The 25,475-nt window shown below is 35.5% G+C and overlaps 2 protein-coding genes across 2 annotated transcripts; both read right to left on the bottom strand.

Moving 5' to 3' along the window:
* Positions 1-3,608: 3,608 nt before the first annotated feature.
* Positions 3,609-10,900, bottom strand: LOC121429415. The gene is made up of 3 exons (XM_041626394.1): positions 10,535-10,900; positions 7,963-8,331; positions 3,609-3,665 (listed from the first exon to the last, which is right to left on the bottom strand). Exons 1-3 carry the CDS (start codon positions 10,544-10,546, stop codon positions 3,618-3,620), a joined length of 429 nt encoding a protein of 142 aa, XP_041482328.1. The 5' UTR covers positions 10,547-10,900; the 3' UTR covers positions 3,609-3,617.
* A 1,760-nt stretch (positions 10,901-12,660) lies between these two features.
* LOC121430020 (high affinity choline transporter 1-like) lies at positions 12,661-25,240 on the bottom strand. Its single transcript, XM_041627292.1, has 8 exons — positions 25,003-25,240; positions 21,743-21,856; positions 19,356-19,511; positions 17,872-18,020; positions 17,086-17,211; positions 15,273-15,426; positions 14,639-14,856; positions 12,661-13,840 (listed from the first exon to the last, which is right to left on the bottom strand). The coding sequence occupies exons 1-8, from the start codon at positions 25,166-25,168 to the stop codon at positions 13,298-13,300; spliced, it is 1,626 nt and encodes a 541-aa protein (XP_041483226.1). The 5' UTR covers positions 25,169-25,240; the 3' UTR covers positions 12,661-13,297.
* Positions 25,241-25,475: the final 235 nt, after the last annotated feature.

Raw genomic sequence — 25,475 nt, 5'->3', positions numbered from 1 at the left:
CCATGCACGGGGAATACCCGTGTATGATCGATGAGTCAGATTCGTCGAATCGCTGTTGTTTATTATAATGAATGATGATGATAATAATTGCCAGGGGCCGTACCGATGGGGGCGCTTTGGGGCTCTTGTACCCACCCCCCCCCCAAAAAAAAGGGAGAAAAATAAAAGAAAATAGAGGGAGAGTGTGAATGTGATATCATTTTCTGTATATCATGTCAAAATATTTTACAAAATTTGATATTTCTACAATCTCGAAATTTTTGCTTGCTCGCTTCGCTCGCTCAGAAGTTGTTGGTAGATTTTGAGCGATATGCCATATCTATAGCCCCCATAAAAGTGTTGGCTCACTACGTCACTGGTAATGATTTTATATGGTGATGATGATGATAATTATGATGATTGAAGGTGATGATGATGATTTCCATTGTTTAATCCATTTTTGCCTGTAAAATTGTCAGGCCGCCCCCACCCTCCCTTATCAAAATACACTGTCGCCAGCCCTCAAGTCCGTTCCACACTCTAGGAATTGAAAGGCACAACCCCAAGATTTATACTCTTGTTTCGCCGTAGAAGGATGCCTTGCATTCCATTTCCTACACTAGTAGGGACAAGCGTTAAAGGCGCACTCGACATTATTATAGCCACATTTCAAACTAATATAAGCGTTTGGCTCAGCTCATTACTTAATACTTTACAGCCTGATACAGTAAAGAGGAACTGGGAGATCTGACCCTCCCCCATCCATTTTTGTTTGTATTAATTTATTTGATAGTTATTTTCTTTTATTATGGGGATTTTTTTAAATGATTATCATATTCTACTTTCATATTTATTTATTCATTTATTAGAACCTAAATTCATTTCACTTTATAATTTTTATTAACGTATTTATATATTTATTCATTCATTCATTCAATTATTTTCTTATTTATTTTTTATTTTAATTTTTTTATTCATTCATTTTCTTATTTAATCATTTGTTCAAGTGGGGGCTAATTGACCTATGCTAGTGAAATATGGGCGTGTTTTGAATTGGCAAAACACTTCGATATGTATAATTATCCTGGAAGGTGTTTCATAAAGCTGTTCGTAAGTTAAAAGTGACATTAAGAACGACTGGTGAACCTTTCTTACGCGCTAAACCATCGCCAATGAACATTTGGTGTATACCATTTACCTCAAGAAAGGATCACCAGTCGTTCCTTAAACAGGTTAAAGTTTTCTCTTAACTTACGAACATCTTTATGAGATACCCATCATCAAACCCTGCAGTATTGTATCAAAGCAATACCCCCCAACAACAACGAATAACATAAATTTCTTAAATTTTGTAAGATTTCAAGAATTTAATTCATTAACAACAAAATACAACAAATAACGCAGGAAAAAATGTCATTATACAAGTATCAATAGCCCATGTAACACCTTATTTAATTTCCACATTTCGCATAACATACATTCTTATTTAACAACTACCATAAACCAAGCCTATCCTGTTCTAGATCCCTTTTCCCAATTATTTTATCCTACATGTTAATATACCCTGTATCGTCCTTTCCTATATCCGACCCATACACATGAGAATGATATACTGTAATTTGATAATTGCGAGGCAAGTCTTTAGAACTGAATGAAAAGTAATGAGCTTTATTTCTTTGGCACAATTTTTAAAGAGAAAAACACAAATATTTTGATAATTTCATTGGTTTAAACGAATGTTATTTTTTGGTTCCGAATTAATGGAATCGAATTGAATTGAATCCTAGGCTTCATTTGATTTTTTTTTATAAATCTAAATATTTTGTGTGGTTTATTCATTTTCATATCTACTCTATTCATAAAAAAAATGTAAGGAATCATTATACCATATGACATCCATACAAATTAATAAAAATGTATATACAGTGGTGCTCAAAAGTTAGTGAACCCCACTCAAAAATGAACACATTTTAGAGTCTTCAAGTTCTGCTATGTTTTAGATATTTGATTGTGATTTCAGGTGATAAAATATTACATTTACTCAAGTTTGTTTCTATACGGGCTCACAGAACAGTGTTGTTTACATTTAACACTGAGCATAAGAAGTACATTTTGGTGAAGGGGTTCACTAAGTTTTGAACACAACTTTATAATACATACAATCTGGCAGCATAAATGAAATAAATATTTACGACAACTGTGGGATAGGAATCATGGCCGTGTGCAGAAATTTTTGCTGGGGGGGGGGGCAAGACGCCTAAATTTTTTAAATAAAACTCGAAAGCGAGGGAGTGAAGCGACCGAGCTTGTCATTGGGGCGCTTTTGCATTTTGTAAAGTGAAACTAAAAGGATTTTGTTCATACTTCTGGTTAATTTTGTGAAAATGCCCCCCTCCCCACCTCTGCGTATACGGGCATGATAGGTATCCCCATATATAATGATACAATAATAATCATATCTAGTAATGTTGATAAGACATTCATGACATAAGCTTAATGATTTACAAAAATCAATTGCTAATATACTCATATGATCTGATTCTTTTAACTTCATAAAAAAAATATTCAATTGTAAATGTAAATATGTGGTGGCTACAATTTAAATAGTATACATAATAATTATTCACATCATAATTATGACAAATGCTTTGTTACGATTTAAATGTCGGGTGGCTTATGTGTTTTTGTAGTAATAATAAAGAAACTATTATGTTTATTTTTGTGTACATAATACTCCTTGCAGTGGTAGCTGCATTTACCTAATTCAATTCGCCATTTCATGCCTACTTAATTCATTTGCATTTGTTTCAAAGTTGCAGTCCCTCTCTTATGAATATTATCTCTCTTTATTTCTGTTCCTTTTTTGTTTTTATATCCCTCGTGTGGGTCTCCCTTTTTTGTTCAATTCTCTCTTCTGTTTCTTGTGTCCATCTTCGTATGGTATACATGTAATTCTATTCTAAATTAATTACTAAGAGGGGTCCCCACACTACAAGCATGTGCTTTCTAGTAGATCCCTCCAATTTTTCAGATCTTTATAATGTTTATGATACTTTACTTTTATGTAATACTTCGTTTTTACTTAGGAAAAATATCGTACTACCTGAATTTGTATTGGTTGTAATGCTACAATTGATATTTGCAAATGCTATTGTCATTATATACGACCATTTTACTTTGTTCCGTGGAAATCAGATAAAAACAAAATTCTTGATCTTTCAACTACTGATTGCTTACGAAAATTTGATATTTTACATTTATAACTATATAGTGTCTACTTCGGAAATGTATTGTCCTTTAACAATAAAAAAGGAACCTTTATTTCAGTCGAGCACTTGTCTTACATTTTGTTTTAGTGATTGCATATATTCAAAGAATGTATCCTGAATTTTCAGCCCTCTTCACACCAAGCAGACTAAATTTTGATTACATAATTTTCTGCATATACCGCAGGCATGCATTTTATAGCTATTGCATATTCACATTCTAGAACAGTTAAAGTGCCTCGTGAAATGGCCACTTTCTTCTTCAAAGAAACAAGCCCATCCGATAATAGCAAGAACCATGAAGCAGATGCAAATAGTCATAACAATTATCAAGCCAAAACGCCAACGGTTTCTTCGCATGGATGATTGGAATTATTTTTTTAATAAAAGCTTCCTAGTCACATGCTGGAACTCTTCGGCCTAGAATGGAATAGATTTGAAAAAGAAAAAAAAGGGAGGGAGACACACGAATGCGTTGAATAAGAATTAATTATCATGATGGTTATTATTATTAGGAATATTAGTATGTTTGTGTTGCTGGAAAATAGGGAAAGGACAACGTTTTATCTTTCACAACTGGCTAATTATCACAATATTATGGTATTTTATACAAAAAACAAAAACATAGAAGCTATTATTACCCAAACAGAGAAATGTAAAAATGTAATTGACAAAGGAATGTTAGGATCGTGATTCAAGTCCATATGGCACATCACTACGAATTTCCAGTAAATAAAAAAAAAGAAATGACTTTGTGTTTGTCCTGTAATGATTTTGGAAAAATTGTAATTGACAATTTCTGACAGTTTTGGCAAGGGCTATGGGAACGATTTTTACAGAGAGTGCTGATGTAGATTTGACAAGAAAAAAGGAAACGTAATTTTTGGCTACATTTCTCCATTTTGTCACACCTAACAGAATTCTAGGGGTGCTGCATATGGAGAATAATACATGCATCATCGACAGCACCCCTCTTCTCATGGCCATAACTTCTGGGTGAAAGTCGGGGATATATTGATTAAAGGTCAAGTCCACCCCAGGAAAATGCTGACTTAAATAAATAGAGAAAAATCAAACTAGCATAGTGCTGAAAATATCATCAAAATCGGATGTAAAATAAGAAAATTATGACATTTTAAAGTTTTGCTTAATTTTTACAAAACAGTTATATGCACATCCATGCAGGGCCCGTTTAATAAAGGACATGCAACTGTGGTAACTTTGTTATTATGGCAACTACCATGGTAACGTGGCTCAGCAGCCAATCAGAATCAAGGTTGCCATGGTAGTTACCATAATGGCAAAATTACAACAGATGCAAGTCCTTTTTGAAACGGGCCCCAGTTGAGTCAGTCGATGATGTACATCACTCACCATTTCTTTTGTTTTTTATTGTTTGAATTATACAATATTTCATATTTTATAGATTTGAAAATAAGGACCAACTTAACTGGACCATATAGTATCAAACAATGCTAATTCCACATGTTTAGGGAGGAATTAAACGTTGTATCACTTGACAATGAGTAGAAAATTAGAACATTTCATATTTCCTATAATAAAATGTAAAGGACCAGACTTGGAAGTATTTACTGATTCTGTTGAGACAATTTCAGTCGAAATATATAATAAAGTAACAAATATTATAGTTATTGTTATGTATAGACCACCTAACCACAGTGTGCAATATTTTATTAATGATATACAAGTACCTCTAAATATTATTATGGGTGAGAGGAAGGAAGTTATCATTATGGGTGACTTCAATGTTGATCTGTTGAAACTGGATGTCATATCATATGTTAATGATTTCATTGATAACTTTATATCATTTTGTTATATACCACAAATATTTAATCCCACATGCATTACTTCACATTCTGCAACTACCTTAGACATTTTTTTTTGTAATAATCCAGAAAAGGTAGAAATGAGTGGTATTATAACAACTGATGTGAGTGATCATCTCACTCCTTTTATTATGATTTCATCTCAACCAGATACTAATTATCCTCAAATGTATTATTCAACACGAGATTTCAGTGATGTCAACATAAATAATTTTTGTTTTAAATTGATGTCTGTTAAGTGGAATTTCTTAGATCATATTGATGATGTAAATCAAAAGCATGAAAGTTTTATTAAATTATATAATGAATCTTTCACAGAGAAAAGAATGAAAATAAAGAAACATACAAATATCAAACCGTGGATTACAATAGATATTAAAAAATTAGTAGACATAAACATATATTATATTTAAAAAAATACCTTAAAAATCCAACAATCTATCGCAAAACTACTTACGTTAATTTTAGAAATAGATTGAATAATATAATACGTGATACTAAACGTAATTATTATGACAATAAGTTTTATGATGTTATGAACAATGCAAAAAAAAAACTTAGAAAGTTATAAATGAAGTTTTAAATAAAAGCAAAAGCAAGTATGCTATTGATGAGATTGAATATGAAGGTAAATCCACGAAGGATAAATCACATATTGCAAACTTATTTAATGATTACTTTAGTACAGTTTTACAAAAAATACATGTTATGATTGGTAACACAGGTTCAACATCATTTGATTCTTACTTAAAGGGATCTGTGTGTGAATCATTATTTTTCAACCTATATTACTGAATCTACTATTATTAATATTGTTTCGCATTTTGATGTAAATAAGTCTCCTGGTCATGATGGAATATGTGCTAAAATCGTCAAATCCTCTATTCATGCAATTGTATCTCCTTTGTGCAATATATTTAACTCTTCCCTTTAAAAGGGCATATTTCCAAATGAATTAAAGATAGAAAAAGTTATACCAATATATAAGAATGGTTGTAAAAATACAATGAGTATACAGGCCTATATCTTTGTTATCAATATTTAGTAAATTATTTGAAAAAAAAATGTTTATGAGAAATTATTAACTTTTATCGACAAACATGATATATTAAGTACAAAACAGCTTGGTTTTAGGAAAGGATACAATACTAATTATGCATTAATTGATTTAACAGATAAACTTGCCAAGCCTTTGAAAAAAACATATTGTTATAGGACTCTTTTTAGATTTCTCAAAGGCATTTGACTGTATCAACCATTCGATTTTACTCAACAAACTGAAATATTATGGAATAAGGGGAAGTGCATTAAAATGGAAAAAGTAAAAAGTAAAAAAAAAACAGGAAACAGTATGTGACTATTGACAACTGTTATTCTGAATAGGGAAATGTTACGGTAGGCGTACCGCAAGACTCAAATCTCGGGCCACTTTTATTTCAACTTTATATCAATGATCTGCAATATGTAAGTAATATTTTATCAATAATTTTGTTTGCTGATGATACCAGTCTATTTCTATCAGGTAATAATCCGGTGGCATTGAACAATTTATTTAATTTAGAATTGGAAAAGATACAAACTTGGTTTACTGTCAATAAACTTTATATTAATCAAAATAAAACATGTTACATGATCTTTAAAAGTAGGAATTGCAGAATACAAGATAGTGAAATAAATATAAAACTTAATTATGTATTAATAAAGAGAGAAACCAGTACTAAGTTTCTTGGCGTAATCATAGACGAAAACCTGAATTGGAAGGAACATGAAAATCACATTGCTTTAAAGATATCAAGATCCATAGGAGTTTTTAATAGTTTGAAGCACATTACCATTGAGAATTTTAATTAAATTACATAATTGCTTGATTTTATTACATCTCATGTTTTCCAATATTGTATGGGTCAGCTGTTCATCTCATTCACTACAGAAATTATTTTTTATTACAGAAACGTGCAATACGAGTTATTACTAATGCCAATTACTTCGCACATACTCAACCTTTACTTAAGAAATTGAAAATACTGAATATTTATGATATAAATGAATTACAACTAGCATCTTTTATGTTTTCTTACTCTAAACAATTGCTCCCAAAATATTTTAATGAATACTTTGAATATAACATCAACATAAATAAATATTGCACAAGAAATGCCAATAAAATGTATGTACCTTTTTACCATTATAATTTTTCAAGAACAACTGTCAGTTTTAAAGGCCCACAGTCTTGGATTCTCTTACCAGATGACCTCAAAGAAAGTCAAACTACTCGTTCTTTTAGGAGGAAAAATAAATTGTATTTACTTAAGTTTGAATATGAATAATTTAATTTTTAAATTATTGCCTTTTATGTTGTTTTAATGTTGTTAGCTTTGTATTTGTAATGTATTATTTTGTATTATTATTTTGAAGTGGGGTAAATTCGGGGATTTACCTAGACAGGCCAATGGCCTTTTGTTTATGCCCCACATCCTCCTCACTTCATCTTTACCATTTCTTTTCATAATGTTATGTATCATGTATGTTGTATTTCGTATTGATCTTTTGATGTCTTTTAAAGAGATGTGAATAAAATTGAATTGAAAATTGAATTGAACTGAAAATACAAAAGAAATAGTGAGTGGATGACGTCATAGTATCCTCATTTGCATACCAGCCAGGATGTGCATATAACTGTTTTGTGAAATTAATCGAAAGTTAAATTTGTCATAATTTTTTTATTTTACATCCGATTTTGATGAAATTTTCAGTGTTATACTTGTTGGATTTTTCTCTTTTTATTCAAATCAACTTTTTCTGGGGTGGACTTGTCCTTTAAAAACAAGATGGGCTCATGTAAATGATGTATAAGCAATACGACTTACCTTTGTACGGAGGTCATCTGAAATGCGTTCCAATTCCTCGATCTTCCCTTCCCTTTCAAGAATAATGTTGATGTTTTTCACAAAAATTTCGACAACTTCATTAATTTCTTCTTGGATATCTTTGACTCTCTTCCCTACTGAATCATCTGTGATTAGGTCAACCTCGCAGACGTCGCCAGTTCCAGATTGTTGATGTCGACTTCGACGATGATCATGTTGGCCCCTGTCAATGAGCGTTCGAGTGTCGATGTGGCTTGATGATTGAGCGTCATCGTCGTCGTCGAATACCTTATCATGGTCATAACTTTCGTTGAAGTCGTTGATGGACGCTCCTGGAGGATTTACGCTCGATGTTCTTTTTCCTCTCAACTGATTAACAAAATATCACAATAATTATTATTTCCAAACATTTTCCCTTTTAACCATGACCATGTAAAAAAAGCAATATGTCATTTTTGTTTTAGGAACTATTTCTTATGTCATTTGTTATGGGAAAGAAACGCAGACAATAATCAGAAGCACCAGGGAAGCTAGAGAATTTTGGGCGTGGCAAGATAGAGGAGACTTCATACTTTTTCAATGAAGAAACGGGATACAGGCCCCAGCTAGTCTGTAATATTCCGGCTTTCCAATATTTTGCCTTTCCTCCTTATGGACCCCATCCACGAAGTACAGTATAGTCATGTCGACTAAACTGAATATGGGCTATCCATCCGTTTTGCATTTTTTTTTGAATAAATACTATACTTTACAATACTATACTGTTCTTTGATTTTTTTTATTTGTTTCTTGTTCATTTATTATCATGATTATAAACTCTTAAAACAAACTCAGATTAGATCGGTAGTCCGCTGGGTGCAACTGATATGTCAGTCACATTTCTGAATATATTGTAGTCAGAAATAACTCTGTTTTAGTAAAATACGACTAGAAAATAGTCAAATAAGAATCGAATAACTGTTGCACACAGCTGACTTGATTAACTTGTCTTTTTACTGATTTGTTTTGATTTTTTTTAATGGCCGCCAAAGGCCCGAACAGTATTATGTACGATGTGAGAGAGGAAAAAAACAGTCGCAGGAGTGAGCACATATATATGCATGTATTTGTGGTAAGTTAGTGGAATACTGCCTAAAAGATATTTTTAATAAAATATAATCATTCAGATTTCATGCTTGTGTTAAATACTGTATTTTGACTTTCAAAATGGCTACCATGGACAGTGACTTCATTATGTACAATCGAACCAGGAAACCAATTTTCACCGGAGTGAAAAGAAATATGTTTCGCTAGAAAACACCTTTTCAGACAAATAACGTTATACTCGTGGATCACAATATTTCATGCATTTATGGTTCTTATACTCTTGTGGAAATTAGTTTCTTCATTCTCGTTGATCAGAATTGTACATATAAAGGGACTATGGCGGCCATTTTGAATTTCAGAATACAGCATTATTACCGAAGTGGCATAGGATTATGCCTCGTTAAATATCATGTTGTCAGACATTGTTACACCAATATATCACAAGTGGCATTTTATAGTCAAGCAAATCCAAATGTAAACAAAAGTATTTGTACCAATTTATATATTGTACACAACATCAGGGGTTTATGATAACCAATTTGAATATCATAATGTATTAATCACATTGTATAGTATAAAAATTACATACTTTTTGTTAATTATCATGTTCCAGACAGTAGTCCACCCACAGACCACAATCACGTACAATAGTGCTCTTGTTTTGAAATCATTTCCCCCATCCATATTCTACATAATAGAGGGGCAAATATGGCGGCCATTTTGAATATCAAGAAATCATTTTTTGTCAAAAATCATTTTTTTTAGAGTATTTCAATTCTGTAACACAAGTGCATGCATTATATGTGTGGGCATTTTTATGATTTTTGGCGGCCATATTGGATTTTGCCAATTTGCAGAAAATGTTCAAGCCTTTTTACACGAGTAGCATCATTCCGATGCGGAATCAGCACCCTCGAATTGACAAGAAATCATCAATAAAAAAAAAAGAAGGTTCACATTTTCTATGGGGCCTAAATTGCCCAAGGTTTAGCTGTGCAGCCTAATATGGGCGCTCAAGCATTCGAGGACTTTCTTCCTACCGTGCACCCTTTCACCTCACCTGGGTTGAGTGCAGCACAATGTGTGTAAATTTCTTGCTGAAGGAAAACATGCCATTCCTGGGAATGGAACTCATGTCCCTTAGATTGAAAGCCAGAGTAATAACTACTAAACCGCGAAACCCCTATTACAACCAACCAACCAACCAACCAATCAATCACTCAATCATTCAATCAATCAATCAACCAATTAATCAATCAATCTATCAACCAACCAACCAATCAATCAATCAACCAACCAATCAATCAATCAATCTATCTATCTTTCAATCAACCACACAACATAGCAACTATTCATAATCAACCAATCAATCCTTCGATCAATAAACCGCTGTGAATGCTTCAGTCTAGATTAGAAGTTCTTTACTCTGTCTGCTGTCTCGGTATATTCCATCAACGAATCATCGACTTAAATCAAGGAAACCTACCTTCTTCAGCATTGTCCTTCAGATGAGAATCCCGAAAAAACAAATATGAAAATCCTTGATATTCACGTCTTATCTAAAAAATGAGATAAGAGCAAGTTACCAAGTCCGTTTGGTCTTCAAAAAGATTTCATCAAAGACAACGATTTAGGGTTGCGTATTGGTGGTTGTGTTTACGGAAAGTTAAAATGAAAATTGTGTCAGAAAGCAATCCCTTTTTGGTGCTTAAACGATTTTTTTTTCTTCACGTGATGCAGCGTCAACTAAATTAAAAATCCGAACTTTGATTGTGTATGGTGGTATTAATTTCCCTACTGTGGACCCGCCATTATAGTTCAGCAGGGGAATCCCGTGTAATATATTGTGAGCAAGTTCGAGGTTCCGCGGTGCCTGGGTTTTTACAAAGAAAACATAATACAAAAATCATTACAACAAGCAACAGCGTGACAAGGCAGGCAGTACGTGCCGGTGCGGGTTTTTTTTTAAGTTTCCGAGGGGGGGGGGGGTGTACGCGCGTGGGAGGGACGTATGTGTGCGTGCGTGTATAGGCTGATTATTTCGAAATACCTGTACACTTTTTAATAGGGTTTAAATTGTTTGGGAATTTTACGTTTGTACTATTATGTGAGCATGTGATTGTTGGCTAAAGTCTTATCAAAATATATTATCTCAAACTTATTTATCACGTGAACAACGGAATCAAAGCTATTTCTAGTGAAAGGTCAGAACAATTTCATGAAAGTGTTATCAGCAATTTACACAAACGGATAAGCCAAAAATTTTACATGTAATATTGAAAATCTTCGACTGGCCAAACTTAGTGAAATGTTTATCATGAATGATCAGAAACACCCGTAAACATGGTAAAAGAGGTTATTTCTATTAGATCGCATCGGAACGTTCATTATGGTATGCTTGATTTGTAAAAGAAACTTAAACTTTAAAACGAATATTTTTTAATCCTACCAGGCGCGCACGGAATTTTTTGTGCTTGTCAAAATTTTGGGGACTAAATGTCCACTATTTTGGACTGTAGAATTCTTTTCTGGCAAAGTCCGACATTAGATCCGCGCATGGTAGGCCCTCGTTTGCTGTGCAAGCCCTCCGCTCGTGTTAAGTGGTCTGAATACGCAGCCTGTTAATTTGTGTACTGAAAAAACATTGTTTTTTGTTTGTAGTCTTGTGCAAAGACCCACTTAGTTTTAATCATGGTCTGTGCCTGCAGACTAGATGAGATTGGGTGATATTATAGTTAGAGGGCGTGTGTCATCAAACATAAACTGCATAATGAAGTTGAGGTATTGTTTTTATGGGATTTTTTGTGATTTCAAGTAACAAAAGATGTATGCACAGCACTGGTATAAGTACACACTTGATTCATTGCACGATCATGTGGGGTTTTTTTTCCTTATCAGTTTGGAAGCTTCACCCTACCTCTTCCCCTCCACCACCCACTTCTCCTCTCCACGACCATACCACCACCCCCCCCCCCCTCCACGACCATACCATCCCGCACTCCTACGTTGAAGGGGCGGCGCGCTATAGGGCAGGGGCGACTTTCCTCGCGATTTTCACATAACGAAAAAAGAGAGGAAAAAATAAAAAGCGGAAGAAAAAAGAAAACACAGAGAGACGAAAGAACAAGGGAGAGCATCAAAGAGGATTTGGACATCGCGATAATTAATAGATAAAAAAGAATAATCATCAGATTTTTTTTTCCATTTTAATACACATTCATTTTGTTCCATTTCCCACATTTCTACACTTTTGTAAACATAAATTCATACAAAAAATCAGTTTGTCAGGAAGAATATAAATATGCACATGTTATGTTCATAGAATTTGAACACCGAAAGCATTATCAGTAGCATACATAACCACACATAGAAATAGCATGCACCTTTAAGATGATTACATATTTTATCAATGAATATTGATACAAAGTATATGTTAAAGTACTGAGGGTATTATTTCAGATAGAAGTGAATAAAGGTCATAGGCCACCGGCCTCGTTTGAATGATCATTCAAACTTCGTGTCTGCTTTTTTAATCATTCCCAAAGGCAGCAACAATAATACTAAATTTTCTCTTTGAAGATTTTTCTTTAGGTTTTGTCTATCGGCTATGACATCATATTGGTGAAAGATCACACAAGATACATTTTTTAATACAAAAATGTCATGAGTAGAGACATGCTGAAGCTTTTGGTCTTTTATCCAATCAGGAATGCATTACAAGTTGGTCGTGAGTAAACTCAGACTTCTAATGGCTAATCAGTTGTACATTCTATGATATACGTTTGTCAGTAAATGGTAAAATGACACAGGAAAACATAACAGGGGTAAAAACGACAAAAGTGCAAACGACAGAGGCAAAAATGGCTCAGGTAAACATCTATGCAAGTCCATGGCCGTAAGTAGAAAATCTTTATAGGGGGGTGTAAGACGCGTTATTTTTTTAAAGAAAGTCAAAAGCGAAACATCAAAGCGAGCAAGCTTTAAATGGGGGCCTCTTTGGATTTTTGAAAGTTAAATTAAAATATTTCGTGCACACTTTTGGTGAATTTTATAAAAACTTTCAGTAAAAAATGTAGGGTTTCAAAATTTTTCGGGGAGAACTACCCCTCCCCCCCCCCCCTGCTGCGTACGGCCATTTATAAGGAAGTCGAAAAGCTTATCACTATACTATGATCTCTAGACTATGATGTCATGTGTTGAAGAGTGTATCTGTGTTCTTCAATTAATGATTAGACCTGGCCATCGGGCCCTAGAAATCGGTCATGGCTACGTTGTCAATGCCGACACACTTGTCTTCCGTCATGCCCATGGGACCGGAAGTACTTTTGGCGAAGACCTCCTTGGTCGACTTGACTTCGGTATCGACCACACATTTAAAGATGTCGTATTTCTCGTGAAGAAAACCTCTCTTAAAAACGACATCGGTGATGCACGAGATGACGACCAGGGACACGAAAGACACGATCGCGGCCAGAGTTCGGAAAGGGAACAACTGACCGAGTTCCTCATCGTAGTATGGGTATCTTATCAGGACTGGGAGGTTGAGGGCGGGCTCCCCACCGGCAAGTCGGAGAAAGAGACCGAGGATGAACGCGACAAAGGAGCCGTATGTGTTGGATTTTTCGATGTGGACGACGCACACAAACTGCGGAAAGAGTACGACGTAAACGAAGTCGGAGCAGAGAACGAAGAGGATGTAGATAGACTCGACGGTCAGAGCCAAGACGGTAGCGAGGGTTGCAACGATGAGAACTGTGAGTCGAAGAATCCAAAGCAGCTCTAGCTCCGATGCCTGAGGAAACAAAAGGAATTCAAACCAAAATAAGGGTGACAATGTCTTAAAATCGCACCTCATAACGTGTAATCATTTCCTAAACGATGATCGTTTTTACCTATCTGTTGAGTCTCCTTAATATTACTATGGTTTGTTTATGTACTTTCGCTATTTGCCAACAAATACGACGTCTAAGAATTCATTAAAAGATCACTGGAAGACCTTTATGAACGGTATAAAAAAGTTTGGAAACCATAGAGGCCACAACGACACGTAGCCTGATTAAGTATCAGTCAATGATCCGACCTAGAATATAAAAAGGTCATTAAAGTGAAATTCTAACAGGTTTAACAGCGATCTTCCTATCTGAAACATCAATACAACTAGGGAGTTTTTGCTTCTCCGACGCATAACGGATTCAAGAATGTCTATTACCAAATGCCCTTTATAACAAAGCATAACCAAGAAGTCTTTGTCACAAATTGGTGAATCAAAACAGCGGTTTCGTCCTGGACTCTGGTCAAACGACATAGTTTTCGTCAGCTCAGAAACCTAATTAGAACGAAACTGCTGTGCCGGGTCACTGATTTTCGACAAAGACCTCCCAGCTGTTCATTGTCATGTAACGGAAATTTTCAATACATTTACTGTGTTCTTGAGCCTGTCCCCCTTGCAGTTGCGCAAACTCCCCATGATTAATTCAATCCAACAAAATATAGCCTGTCCTTGATCATGTTGATCAATGAACCTGGCAATCATGTCTTTGGAGTTAATGTCTCCGGCAGCCTACAGGCTAATCACTTCAAAGAAACTTACAGAAGTTCTGAGGATGTTCTTGTAGATGTTCCTAACGAACATGGAACTCGAGGCGAGGACAGACGAATCGGTGGACGACATCACCGCGGCTGATATGGCCCCAAGGCCGAGGAAGGCGACCACGGGAGGGGTGAGGAACTGGACGACGGCGGGGAGGACGATTTCGGGTGTCTTATATGGATCCGTTTTATTCAGATTAATGGCCGTCATGTTCCAGTCTGAATGAGAAAACACCAAATATGAAGAACAAAGTGCCACCGGTAGTCACATAGAAAACAAAGAGAATGAGATTCTTGGTAGGCTACTCGTTTAATCATTGCCAATGTTCACTTAACTTTTAAGGGAAGAAGTATAAATTGACCATACAATCAGGATGATAATTTAGAGTGGTACAAGTCAGTCTCACAGATAAAACCCCATTTTCCGCCCTCTTTTAACACCTGTATTTTAATTTATATGAAATGTCATTTTCCATAACGTTTAAAAATATTGAATACTTATTGAAGATAATGGTAAAAACAGAAACCGAAAATGACGATGGATGTTCTCACTGCTCATCTATACATCGCATTAATTCGGAATGCTTGCACCCCTTTAAATTAATCCCGAAGCTCATCCATTATGGTAAACTCACCCGTACTGGCTCCGACGGCACCCATGATGTAGGCGGGGATGCTGATAATGATACACCCAATAGATGCAGCAAATGAGAGGTAACGGGCGTGGTCAGCTGACTTGGCCGATAGAGCCCGTTGGTAGTAAGCTTGCCAAGGTACTCCGCCTAAGAGCTTTTAACAAATTATAATATTAAATATAGATAAAATCTTTATTGAATATTATTAAATGATTGACTGACTGATTGATTGGTGGGTTGATTGATTGATTGTTTGATTGATCGATTGATTGATTGATTGGTTGCTTGGTTGTCTGTTTGTTTGGTGGGTTAATTGGTTAATGTTGGTCAGTTAATTGATTGATTGGCTGATTGTTTGACTAATTGATTGATCGGTTTATAGTTTAAGTAAATGATTGATTGGTTGGTTGGTTGATTGATTGATTGATTGATTGGTTGGTTGGTTGATTGATTGATTGGTTGGTTGATTGATTGATTGGTTGATTGATTGATTGTGGATTGGTTGTTTGGTTGATTGATTGATTGATTGATTGGTTGGTTAGTTGGTTAATGTTGGTTGGTTGGTTTGTTAATTGATTGGATGATTGTTTGACTGACTGATTGATTGATTGGTTTATAGTTTGGTAAGTTGACTGATTGATTGATTATTGATTGGTTGGTTGGTAGGTTGATTGATTGGCGGGTATGTATTGAAGCAAGCCTCTCAGATGTTCGAAGTCTGAAGTACATGTAGATATAATCAACGAGATCAATGCATGAATCATTTAAAACAAAGTGGACCAATGGATTCCAGGCTAATCTGCTTGCACAATATAATTTTTTTAACAGTATAATTAATTTCTATGTACAATATTGAAGTTCATAGCGAAGATATTTTTTCACATCGAGGCATCATTGCTGGTTAATTTTACCTAATAATTTAAGTACAATATTCAAATATCTCTTCTCCACATCATCAATTCATCGCTGTATGCATAGTTTTCCCTGGGGGGGGGGTGGGGCCGTAAGAATTTTCAAATGACATCGAAAGCGAAGGAGTGATTCTTAAGGGGGCGTTGTTGCATTTTCTTTACACTTCTTCACACTTTTGATGAATTTTGTGAAGATTGACAGCGAAAAAATGTACCGAGGCATATGCCCCCCTGCAGCTGCAGCGTAAGGCCATGCAAAATGCGCGAAACAACGGCATGAGGGCCTCAGAACATAAAGCTTACCGACCGATCACTGAGCTGGTTTTTAATAAAAATAAAATGATATAGGATTTATATTTATATCTCACGTATCCACTTTGTTAGGTTCTCTTGCAAGGCGCTCCTACCCTGGCCAAGCTATAGTCTACCTATTACGGTTCTCACAGCTTTTGGGGGGATTACTTTTTCAGGTATCCATTTATCTCACTTGGGTTGAGTGCAGAAGGAAAACACGCCATGGGTGGGAATCGAACCCGCGTCCCTCAGATTAAAAATGGTCTTGACCACTAGACCACGAAGCCCCAATATTTTACATGTATATTTAACCTACATTTCACGATTGGTCACACGCAATAATCAATCCAATCCATCATACAAATCTGATTAATCGCTGTAAGCTTTATGTTGTGTTTTTGTTTATTTTACTTATTTTATAAACAAGTGCACACCCAGTTACCAATAATGCGTATAGCAAGATAAAAGAGTGTTGTTCATAAAATGCCTTGTTCACGGGTATAGGTGCCGCGGCCGGAAATTGATGCCCGGACTTTCCGGGCGCCTTAGACCACTCGGCCACGGCACCTCCACTAAATGGGGCCCCATATCGATACTTGTCTACTTACAATCAGTAGGAAACTATCAACCCACTGTCCAGTAGTTCTGACGTCCCACTCGCCTACCCAGCGATCCGTTGTATCTTTGATGGGTGTGACAGCAGCATTGGTCATCGCAAAGGGTAAACAGATCCACTATAAAAAGAATATAAAAAACAAACGACAAAAATGAGGGGAAGGAAATAAAAAGACATCCGCAAGGACCCATATAAATGCAAGTTGGAATCTTCCCAAGACAACCCCCCCCCCACCCTGAAATCATTTTGAAACCAGTTTTATAACTAGTGACAACATTTCTAAAAAAATAAATTAAGCAATAAAGTATATCACTACATATCACAATTTTGCTAAAAACAACTTTAGTAGACATGTCAAAATCTTGGCATGATATTGATAAAAAAAGAACAAAATAATTGTTAGAAAAAATCAAATAAGGAAATAAGAATCGATACAATTTCTGAAAACAAAGATTATTTCAAAAACTCAATAAAGGGGGCGGGCAGAAATCACCGCCATTGTTGACAGGGGCAGATCCAGGATTTTCCAAAATGGGGGAGGGGCAAATTTTTCGGAGGAATATTTTGACAAGCAAAAAAATGTTTTCAACAACAAATTAATGATATTTCTTACCCGAAACAAAATTGACAAGCAGAAAAAGGGTTTCACCCACAAATTAAGCATATTTTTCAATGGCATTTTTACATTACAAATCTTAATTTTGCTTCTCAAAGGCACGTGACAGCTGTGCCCTCCCCTCCCCCCTCCCTGGATTCGCCAGTGACTGTTGATTCATACCAGACCGACGAATATACAGATCAGTTGGATGATATCAGTGTAGGCCACTGAGAAAAGCCCGCCGAAGATCGTGTATGCTGCAGCGATGCATGCCGAGATGATGACGGAAAGATTCTGATCCAACTCTAGGATGACGCTGATAGTTGATCCTATAAAGGAAGAAAAAAGAGGAGGGTTTCTTTAAGCATCCATGATACAAAGGTGGATCGAGGGAGGGCGGCGGGGGGGGGGGTGCGCAGAAAAGAAAGTATGTGATTGGAAGGATTTCTTGCTCCCCCCGCTCAAAAAAAGCCGATGAGAGAAAAAAATTAAGATGATATTTGACCTCTTTTAGGGGTGGGGCGCTTATCAGAAATTTTGAAGAATAATTGGAGTCCCCTTTGCCCATCTCTGTACTGGTAATTTTTATTCGCCGTTGCATACAAATTACTATTAGGACGACTACTAATATGAACTACATGTATATACAAAAATGTGTCCCAGTAGTCTTTCACTGATGTTTTCTTTTTTACACATATGACTGGGAAAATGTGAAAACTCCTCAATACATGATTAACCAACGAGATAACGTAACTGTTATTACCTACCCCTAACCTTTTCTATTAGAAAAAAAATCTCTTGTCTTGTTTTGACCAGTGTATTGGAATTCCCTGCCCAACGACTGAAAAGAATGTCCAAGCATTAATGTTTTCAAACGCAAAATTAAAAAGATGCTAATTTGTCAATACTTCATACCAACAAGTCAAGCTAACACATAAACTAAAAGTATTTAGTTTTAACCTTAAACTATCAACAAATTTGTCAAATATTTTATATTTCAAATAATGATACTACAGGACCTGTGCAACTGCCATGTTCCTCTTTTCACTTTCGCTTTTACTTGCACCACTTTTCTCTCCCTCCCTCTTTCCTTTGCCTCCTTATTCTTCTTATTATAATTTATAATTATTATTTTTCTATATTTTTTAGAATTATCATTATTATTGTTCGACAAATGCCTCTTAGCTCTTCATTGTGATTTTACTTGCATTTTCAAAGGAATTGATGCGTTGTAGAGAGTTTCCCCGGAGTAAATGCGAAAATTCGGAATTAGGCCTACAAGAAATAAGGGCGGCCAAAGGGAATTTAAAAAAGCGTGGAGGGGGTGAGATGTTTCAAAGATATTTTCAATTTCTCCCACTTTCTCGGTGTATGTTCTCTCCTCTTTTACTTCTTTGCTTATAATTTGAAACTTTTCTTTTTCATTCATGTGCCACATTGTTGTAATAAGCAGGACGGAAAAACACTAACTGGATCGGAAGTTAAAGTTATCATATTTTATATATTAATGAAAACAAATGCTGATCTTCAGTGACATTTTCAAAATGTTACTCTTCCAGAAAAGCGAAATTTGAGTTCCTGATAAATCAGCGCTGTGCATGTCACAGTAGGAGTTAGAGAAAATAGTAATACGTATTTTTAAATATATGAAAATATGTTATTACCCAGCGCTGCTAAAATGGCGGCACACCACAGCAATTCTCCTGTCAGTGCAGCCAAAAACAGAAGCCCGCCCATTCGGTTGCCATACTTGATCTGAAACGGGTCTATCATTGTGACGTAATTAGCCGATCTCATCTGCTTGGCGAAGAAAAGGCCATCTAAGTATGTGAATGGGAGTAAAAACATCAGATTTGGGGCTTGAAATTTTAATGTTTAAATACTTTTGTTGACCTTAAAATTAGGGAATCTAGGTTATTGCTATATTTTAAGAGGGTATTTGACAAGTTCTTTTGACCCAATAACGAAGAGCTGTAACGTAATGCGTCCTACCCCCCCCCCCCCCCCGTAGATCTGCCACTTGCGCGACTCCCTGAACAGAGAAGGGGTGTTGAAGTTTGATCCCACACTCCTTTTTATTATTATTATTTTGGGGGGGCCGGGGATCCCGAGGTGAGGGTTTGAACCCCTAACCCCCTACATCCGCAATTCTTAACACAATTCATGGCTGCCTATATTCTGGAATTGGAAGGAGGGGCAAACCCGTAAGGTTTTACGCACGACTCGAACCCACCCGCCCCCTCGAAACAAGCATCATCATCATACCAATTTAGTGTTCAATGTTGGATGCAAGAAGTCTGAACGCAAGGGGGAAAATCCCTCACAAAAGGAGGAGCAATAAAATTAAATTGAATTCAATTATAAAAAAAGTATAAATATATAAAAATAAGAAATTATATGAATGTATTTATGGTGTGATCAGTAAAAGATGCATCCACTCAGGAGGGAAGATAGGAGGGAATTGGCGCTGTTCATGTCATGTGCCCTCTATGTTAGCTTTTGGGAAAGAGAACTTCCAAACACCAAGCTCCAATCTGGACTAGTCAAAACCCTGATTGTGCTCGGGCCAATAAATTGATTGGTATTTAAAATAGAGTTGAGAGCAGATAGCTTTATCTAAGATCTTAAGTGTGAAATGGGCCTAGAATTGTTAACCTGTTGTGTATCTCCTCCTTTGAAATTTTGTCTAATTTTCGCTGTTTTTAAAGTTGGGACTTTGATATTAATGAGTAATGAGTTTTGCTAACTGTTGGAAGACAAATCCTCGAGTATATTGTTAAATTTTTCATCAAGTATATTTGATATATTTCCTTATCACTACCATGCAAGATTTCCATTACACATGATCTGAAAATGAGATAGGTACAGCGCCTGGTGTGACAACTCGATTAACCTATTGACCAGTAGGATTTTTGTAATTTCCATAGGTTTTGTAGAGGAATCACCAAGTTGATTGGTTAACATAAAGGTCAACTTCTCATGGGAAAACGTGTAAGCTTCATCAGTTTCCTGAAAGCGAAAGCGGGGGACAAATCCCCCCTAAATTTGAGGTGGGGGAACGGTGCCCCTCTAAAATTTTAGTTGATAACCTTTTTTTTTGCTTGTCAATTTTGTTTCCTGCGTCCCCCCTAAACTCATATGGACCCCCCCCCCCTAAAATGTGTTTGATAAAATTTGGCTGATGACCTTTTTTTTTCAAACATTTTACCTGTGTCCATCACAAAATTTCAGGTGGACCCCTCCCAATTTTGTTGGCTTCCGCCGCCAATGCCTGAAAGTTAAATGACAATTGATGAAGTATACACAATGTACAAATCCAGTCATTCGTGAAATAAAAAATATTTTTTCACAAGTACAGACATGGCTCCAACTATATAATTTACACATAAAACTACATTCTGATTGGAGCGTACAGATTTACTGCAAAATATGCAAAGTTATTGAACAGGCATTAGTGAGTTAACAAGACATGTACTTGAGTCTGTAGAAAAGAAAAAGAGTCTAGATAAATTAATATAGATTTAACAGTGACTATATAGAATATGAAGCATTGACCGGATTTCACATTCAGTTTCACGCAGCTTAACCAATATCACACTGTCGGTGCACTTTCAAAAACCTTGCGTAAATTTTGGCCCAAAATATCATTTTCAAACTTTAAGAACAATCATGCATATATGAAATGATCCAACTGCAGACCATGTGACTAGTCTGACGTGACTAATTAATGGATCTATTATGTTTTAGAAACGTAATACCTTGGTCACATTTGCTCTACGGCGGCCGTACGGCGAGTCGAAAACAGCCGTTTTATTGAATTTAATTCAAACCACCTATACAAAAATGTTAATACGGCTGTTTTCGACTCGCCGCACGGCCGCCGTAGAGCACTCTGACCAAGGTATAAGTCAACTAAATAATTATTATTAAAGTTTTTGCTTATAAATTTTACCCCCTCCCCATTCCCTCTCTCTTTCCCTCACCCTCTCAAACACATTCTCACTCACATGACTCGATTGCAGTAAAAAAAAGGAGAGAGAGACAGACTCACTTATGACGAAACTGAGACTGTAGCCCCACGGTGCCTGGGCCCATACGAGACCCCACCCAGGGGTAAAAACGACCTCTGCCGTTCCATTGATGTAACCTCCTCCCACCCATGTCGCTGTCGAACAAACACATGGAATTATCAAATGTAACACTCGTGCATCATTAAATTAAATGCGATATCCATAGTGCTGTGAAGCATTTGTTATTCAAAAATTATCTAGCATTAAGCGTATAACCCCTATTAATCACCTGCTCCATACCCTCTCCGAATCTCCAAATAAAGATTTATTTATTTAGTATAAAATTTAATTATATATTTTTATTTATTTATCTATCTATCTATTTATATGTATGTATGCATATATATATATATATATTAAACTTATTTATGATTTATTTATTCATTTATCTATTTATGTATTTATTTATTTATTGATATAAATGTTTTGATAATTCATTACAAAACAATGATGTTTGACAAAAGGCCTATTGAGAAGGAAAATTTCCGTAAATTGAATTTGACAACTAAAAAAAAGGCAAAATTGACAGATCCTTCGAAAATCAACTGAAAGCGAAGAAATTGTTTTACAGCTGTTCATTTGTTGAATATACTAATCCGTGAGTAATTATCAATGTAATACCAGCTAACTCTCATCTCTCTGGTAATACATCTAACAACATCAACGTCTATACACAAACACTACAAAAGCTTCATGGATACATCATGAACCCGATGAGTGATAAATATTTGTTCGTTATACGCCTGGGTGAAAATATCTGAATGGCAAATGATCTACGTGACTACGTCATCATCTATTCACTAGACTTTGATTGAAAAAAAAAAACTAAACACAAAGTAAAAAGAAAAAAAAAGTGGATGCAAGTTGTTTTGTATGATGGCTAATTTCTGGGAATCATCTGGCAGGCGACGCGACTGATGGTGTAAGAGATATTGATTGGTAGAAATCACGTGATTCGAAGAAATATGCATAATAAGAGTTAACTTGGAATGGATAGCAATTCAACTGATTCTTAGGATTGAAAAAGAACTAAGTAACATCTCTCATGATTAAGGAAAACTAGACCAAATGATTGAATTGGTATTAAGAGCATACTCTAAAAATCAAAGATTTAAAATAAATCCAGATCGGTTGTGGATAGTGACCAGCCGAATGTTGGATTTATTTTAAATCTTTTGAATTAACTTTCAATCTTAAAAGATTTCAGTTGAATGTTTTCAGTCTGCAATGTTTAAAACTAAATCTAATTTTCGGTTGGTCGCTATTCACAGCCGATCTGGATTTATCTTTAATCCTTGATTTTTAGATTGTGCGTTAATTCATTCATTTTATTTAATTCATTTTCATTTCATTTTATTTGTTTCTACTTTTCATTTTTATATATTTCTTCATTTGTTTTCATTTTTTAAATTTATTATTTTTATTTTTCGGGGGGGGGGGGGGGGTCTTATTCATCCTCAAAATTCCATTATACCTATATGCTCATGTCATAAACCATTAACTGGATATCGATGTAAGTAGCCTTAGGCTTCAATCATGATTGATTTGGTATCAAAAGTATACGTTGGTTTATTTATTTTTACTTATTTTATTTTATTCATTTTTGCTTTTTTATTTATTTATTCATTTAATTATCATTATTATTTATTTATTGTTATTTTATTTCACTATTTCTAAAATTTTATTTTTTTTTTTTCATTCTAATTTATTTTCATTATTATTGTTATTATTATTATTTGGGGGGAGGGGGCTTAATCATCCCCAAAACTCCATTATACTTGTATACACATGTCATGAGCCATTAACTAGAATACTGGATATTGATGCAAATAGGCCAGTATACCCATCGTCGGAAATGAGTTGAATTTTAACTTAGTGTTGATCCCGCTTTTTTTAAATCTTAGAACAGAGCAACAGATGACATTCATCATGTTCATAGAAATTTGATAGGAAACTGGAGATTTATATCATTTCTACAATAAATTCATAACATTGCGAATAAATCAGAGGGTCAATTTTATTACTGTTTATACCGGGTCATGGGAGCGATTTGATATTTTTACTGGAGGTGCTGATGTAAATTTAAAAAGAAAAAAAAAAAGGTTTTCACTACAAAATCGGGGTCATTTGGTCTAAAGAAATTCAAAAAGGTAAAAAAAAGGTTTTCAATACAAAATGAAAGTCAAATCGGCCCCTAGAAACTTGAAAAAGGGGGATTTCATTACAAAATGGTCATTTTCAATTTTTTCAACCGGTCAATGGTTATTTTCAGGGGCGGATCCAGGATTTTCAAAGGGGGGGGGCACATTATCGTAGGATAAATTTGACAAGCAAAGAAAAAAAAGTCTTCACATTCAAGGGGGGGCACACTTCTATTTCAATGCATTTTTACATTACGAATTTTAATTGTACCTCTTGAGGGGTGGGGTGGCAAAGAGGGACCGAGGCCCCCCTGGATCCACCAGGGGTTATTTTGAATTCAAGTACATTCTAAAAGTTGAAATGTTGGAACGTCATTTTTTTTTCTTTAAAACGAACGAGGAGAGGCAGCTGTTTTAATACGGGTTGAAAACACTGTCATCCCCGAACCTTTTAATAATAATAATAATAATAATGGGTATTTAGAGGCGCTAAAAACAGAAAGTACCACCGCACACCTTACGACTGTTCGCGATCCGATTTTGGAAAAAAAATCGCATTTCGCTCATTTTCTGAAAATGTAAATGGAACATATCATTTTATTTTGGGTTAAAATTAATTGAGAGAATACTTATATAATCATTTTGAAAGATTGCAAGCCTTTATTTTGGAGTAAAGGCCAAATTAGTTTCAAATCGTAGCCGATCGCACGAATGATATGACTAGATATTAGACGCTTTTAATCTAAGAAGGATGATAGCACAGTCACAGATTTGAACATAGGTATCCGTACGACGATTTCGAACTTAACACAGTAAGATATTCCAAGTCTCAATATTAGCATTAAATTCTACTACATTTGATTCTGAAATCGGGTCGCAGATCAGTCGTAAGGTGTGCGGTCACCTTTATTCATGTGTTTTTTCTTAGAGTGTATATATTTGAAATATTGATGCGGTAACATTGCATGTGATTGGTTATGATATCAATGCATCTCCCCTTCGGGTGCACTCTAATAATGGTTCATAAAGTTCATTCAGGGGTTACATTAATAAACAACTTTTTTATATTGCATTTTGGCATGGGTTCGTGAAAGACTCACCGATCAACGTAAAAAGGCCAACGCCCCAGCCAAAATCTCTGTCTGCTACCATTGCTCTCTCCGTATTAGCAGACCCTTTGATCTTCCTGGATGCCCATATTCCGACAGCGAAGATGAGCAGATAGAACACCACCAGCGCCGCCACTCCGCCCCACTGGATAGCCATGACGCGAACAATGACTGGCGTGGACTGACCTAACTTGGCGAAAATGCCAATAGATATGATAGAGGCCTGTTCAAAATTTCCTGGTCCAAGCGAAAACAAAGATTACAAGTCAAGAATGAAAATCTTCCTTTTGTGCAATAACATTCTTTCTTCTTTTCTCTTTAACTTCCATTTTCCCATCTCTGTACCCCCCCTTGAAAAACTTGACAGGGGCGGTCGTCATCAGTCCCCCCCCCCCTCTCCGTAGCCGTGATGCGTCCCGACATGTAATGCAGATACCTATTGAAGTTCTCAACCGACTCATAGT

The sequence above is a fragment of the Lytechinus variegatus genome, chromosome 16 (assembly GCF_018143015.1).
Source record: "Lytechinus variegatus isolate NC3 chromosome 16, Lvar_3.0, whole genome shotgun sequence".
Classification (NCBI taxonomy): domain Eukaryota; kingdom Metazoa; phylum Echinodermata; class Echinoidea; order Temnopleuroida; family Toxopneustidae; genus Lytechinus; species Lytechinus variegatus.
The sequence above is the reverse complement of the archived record's forward strand: the minus strand, read 5'-3'. Positions and strand labels throughout refer to the sequence as shown.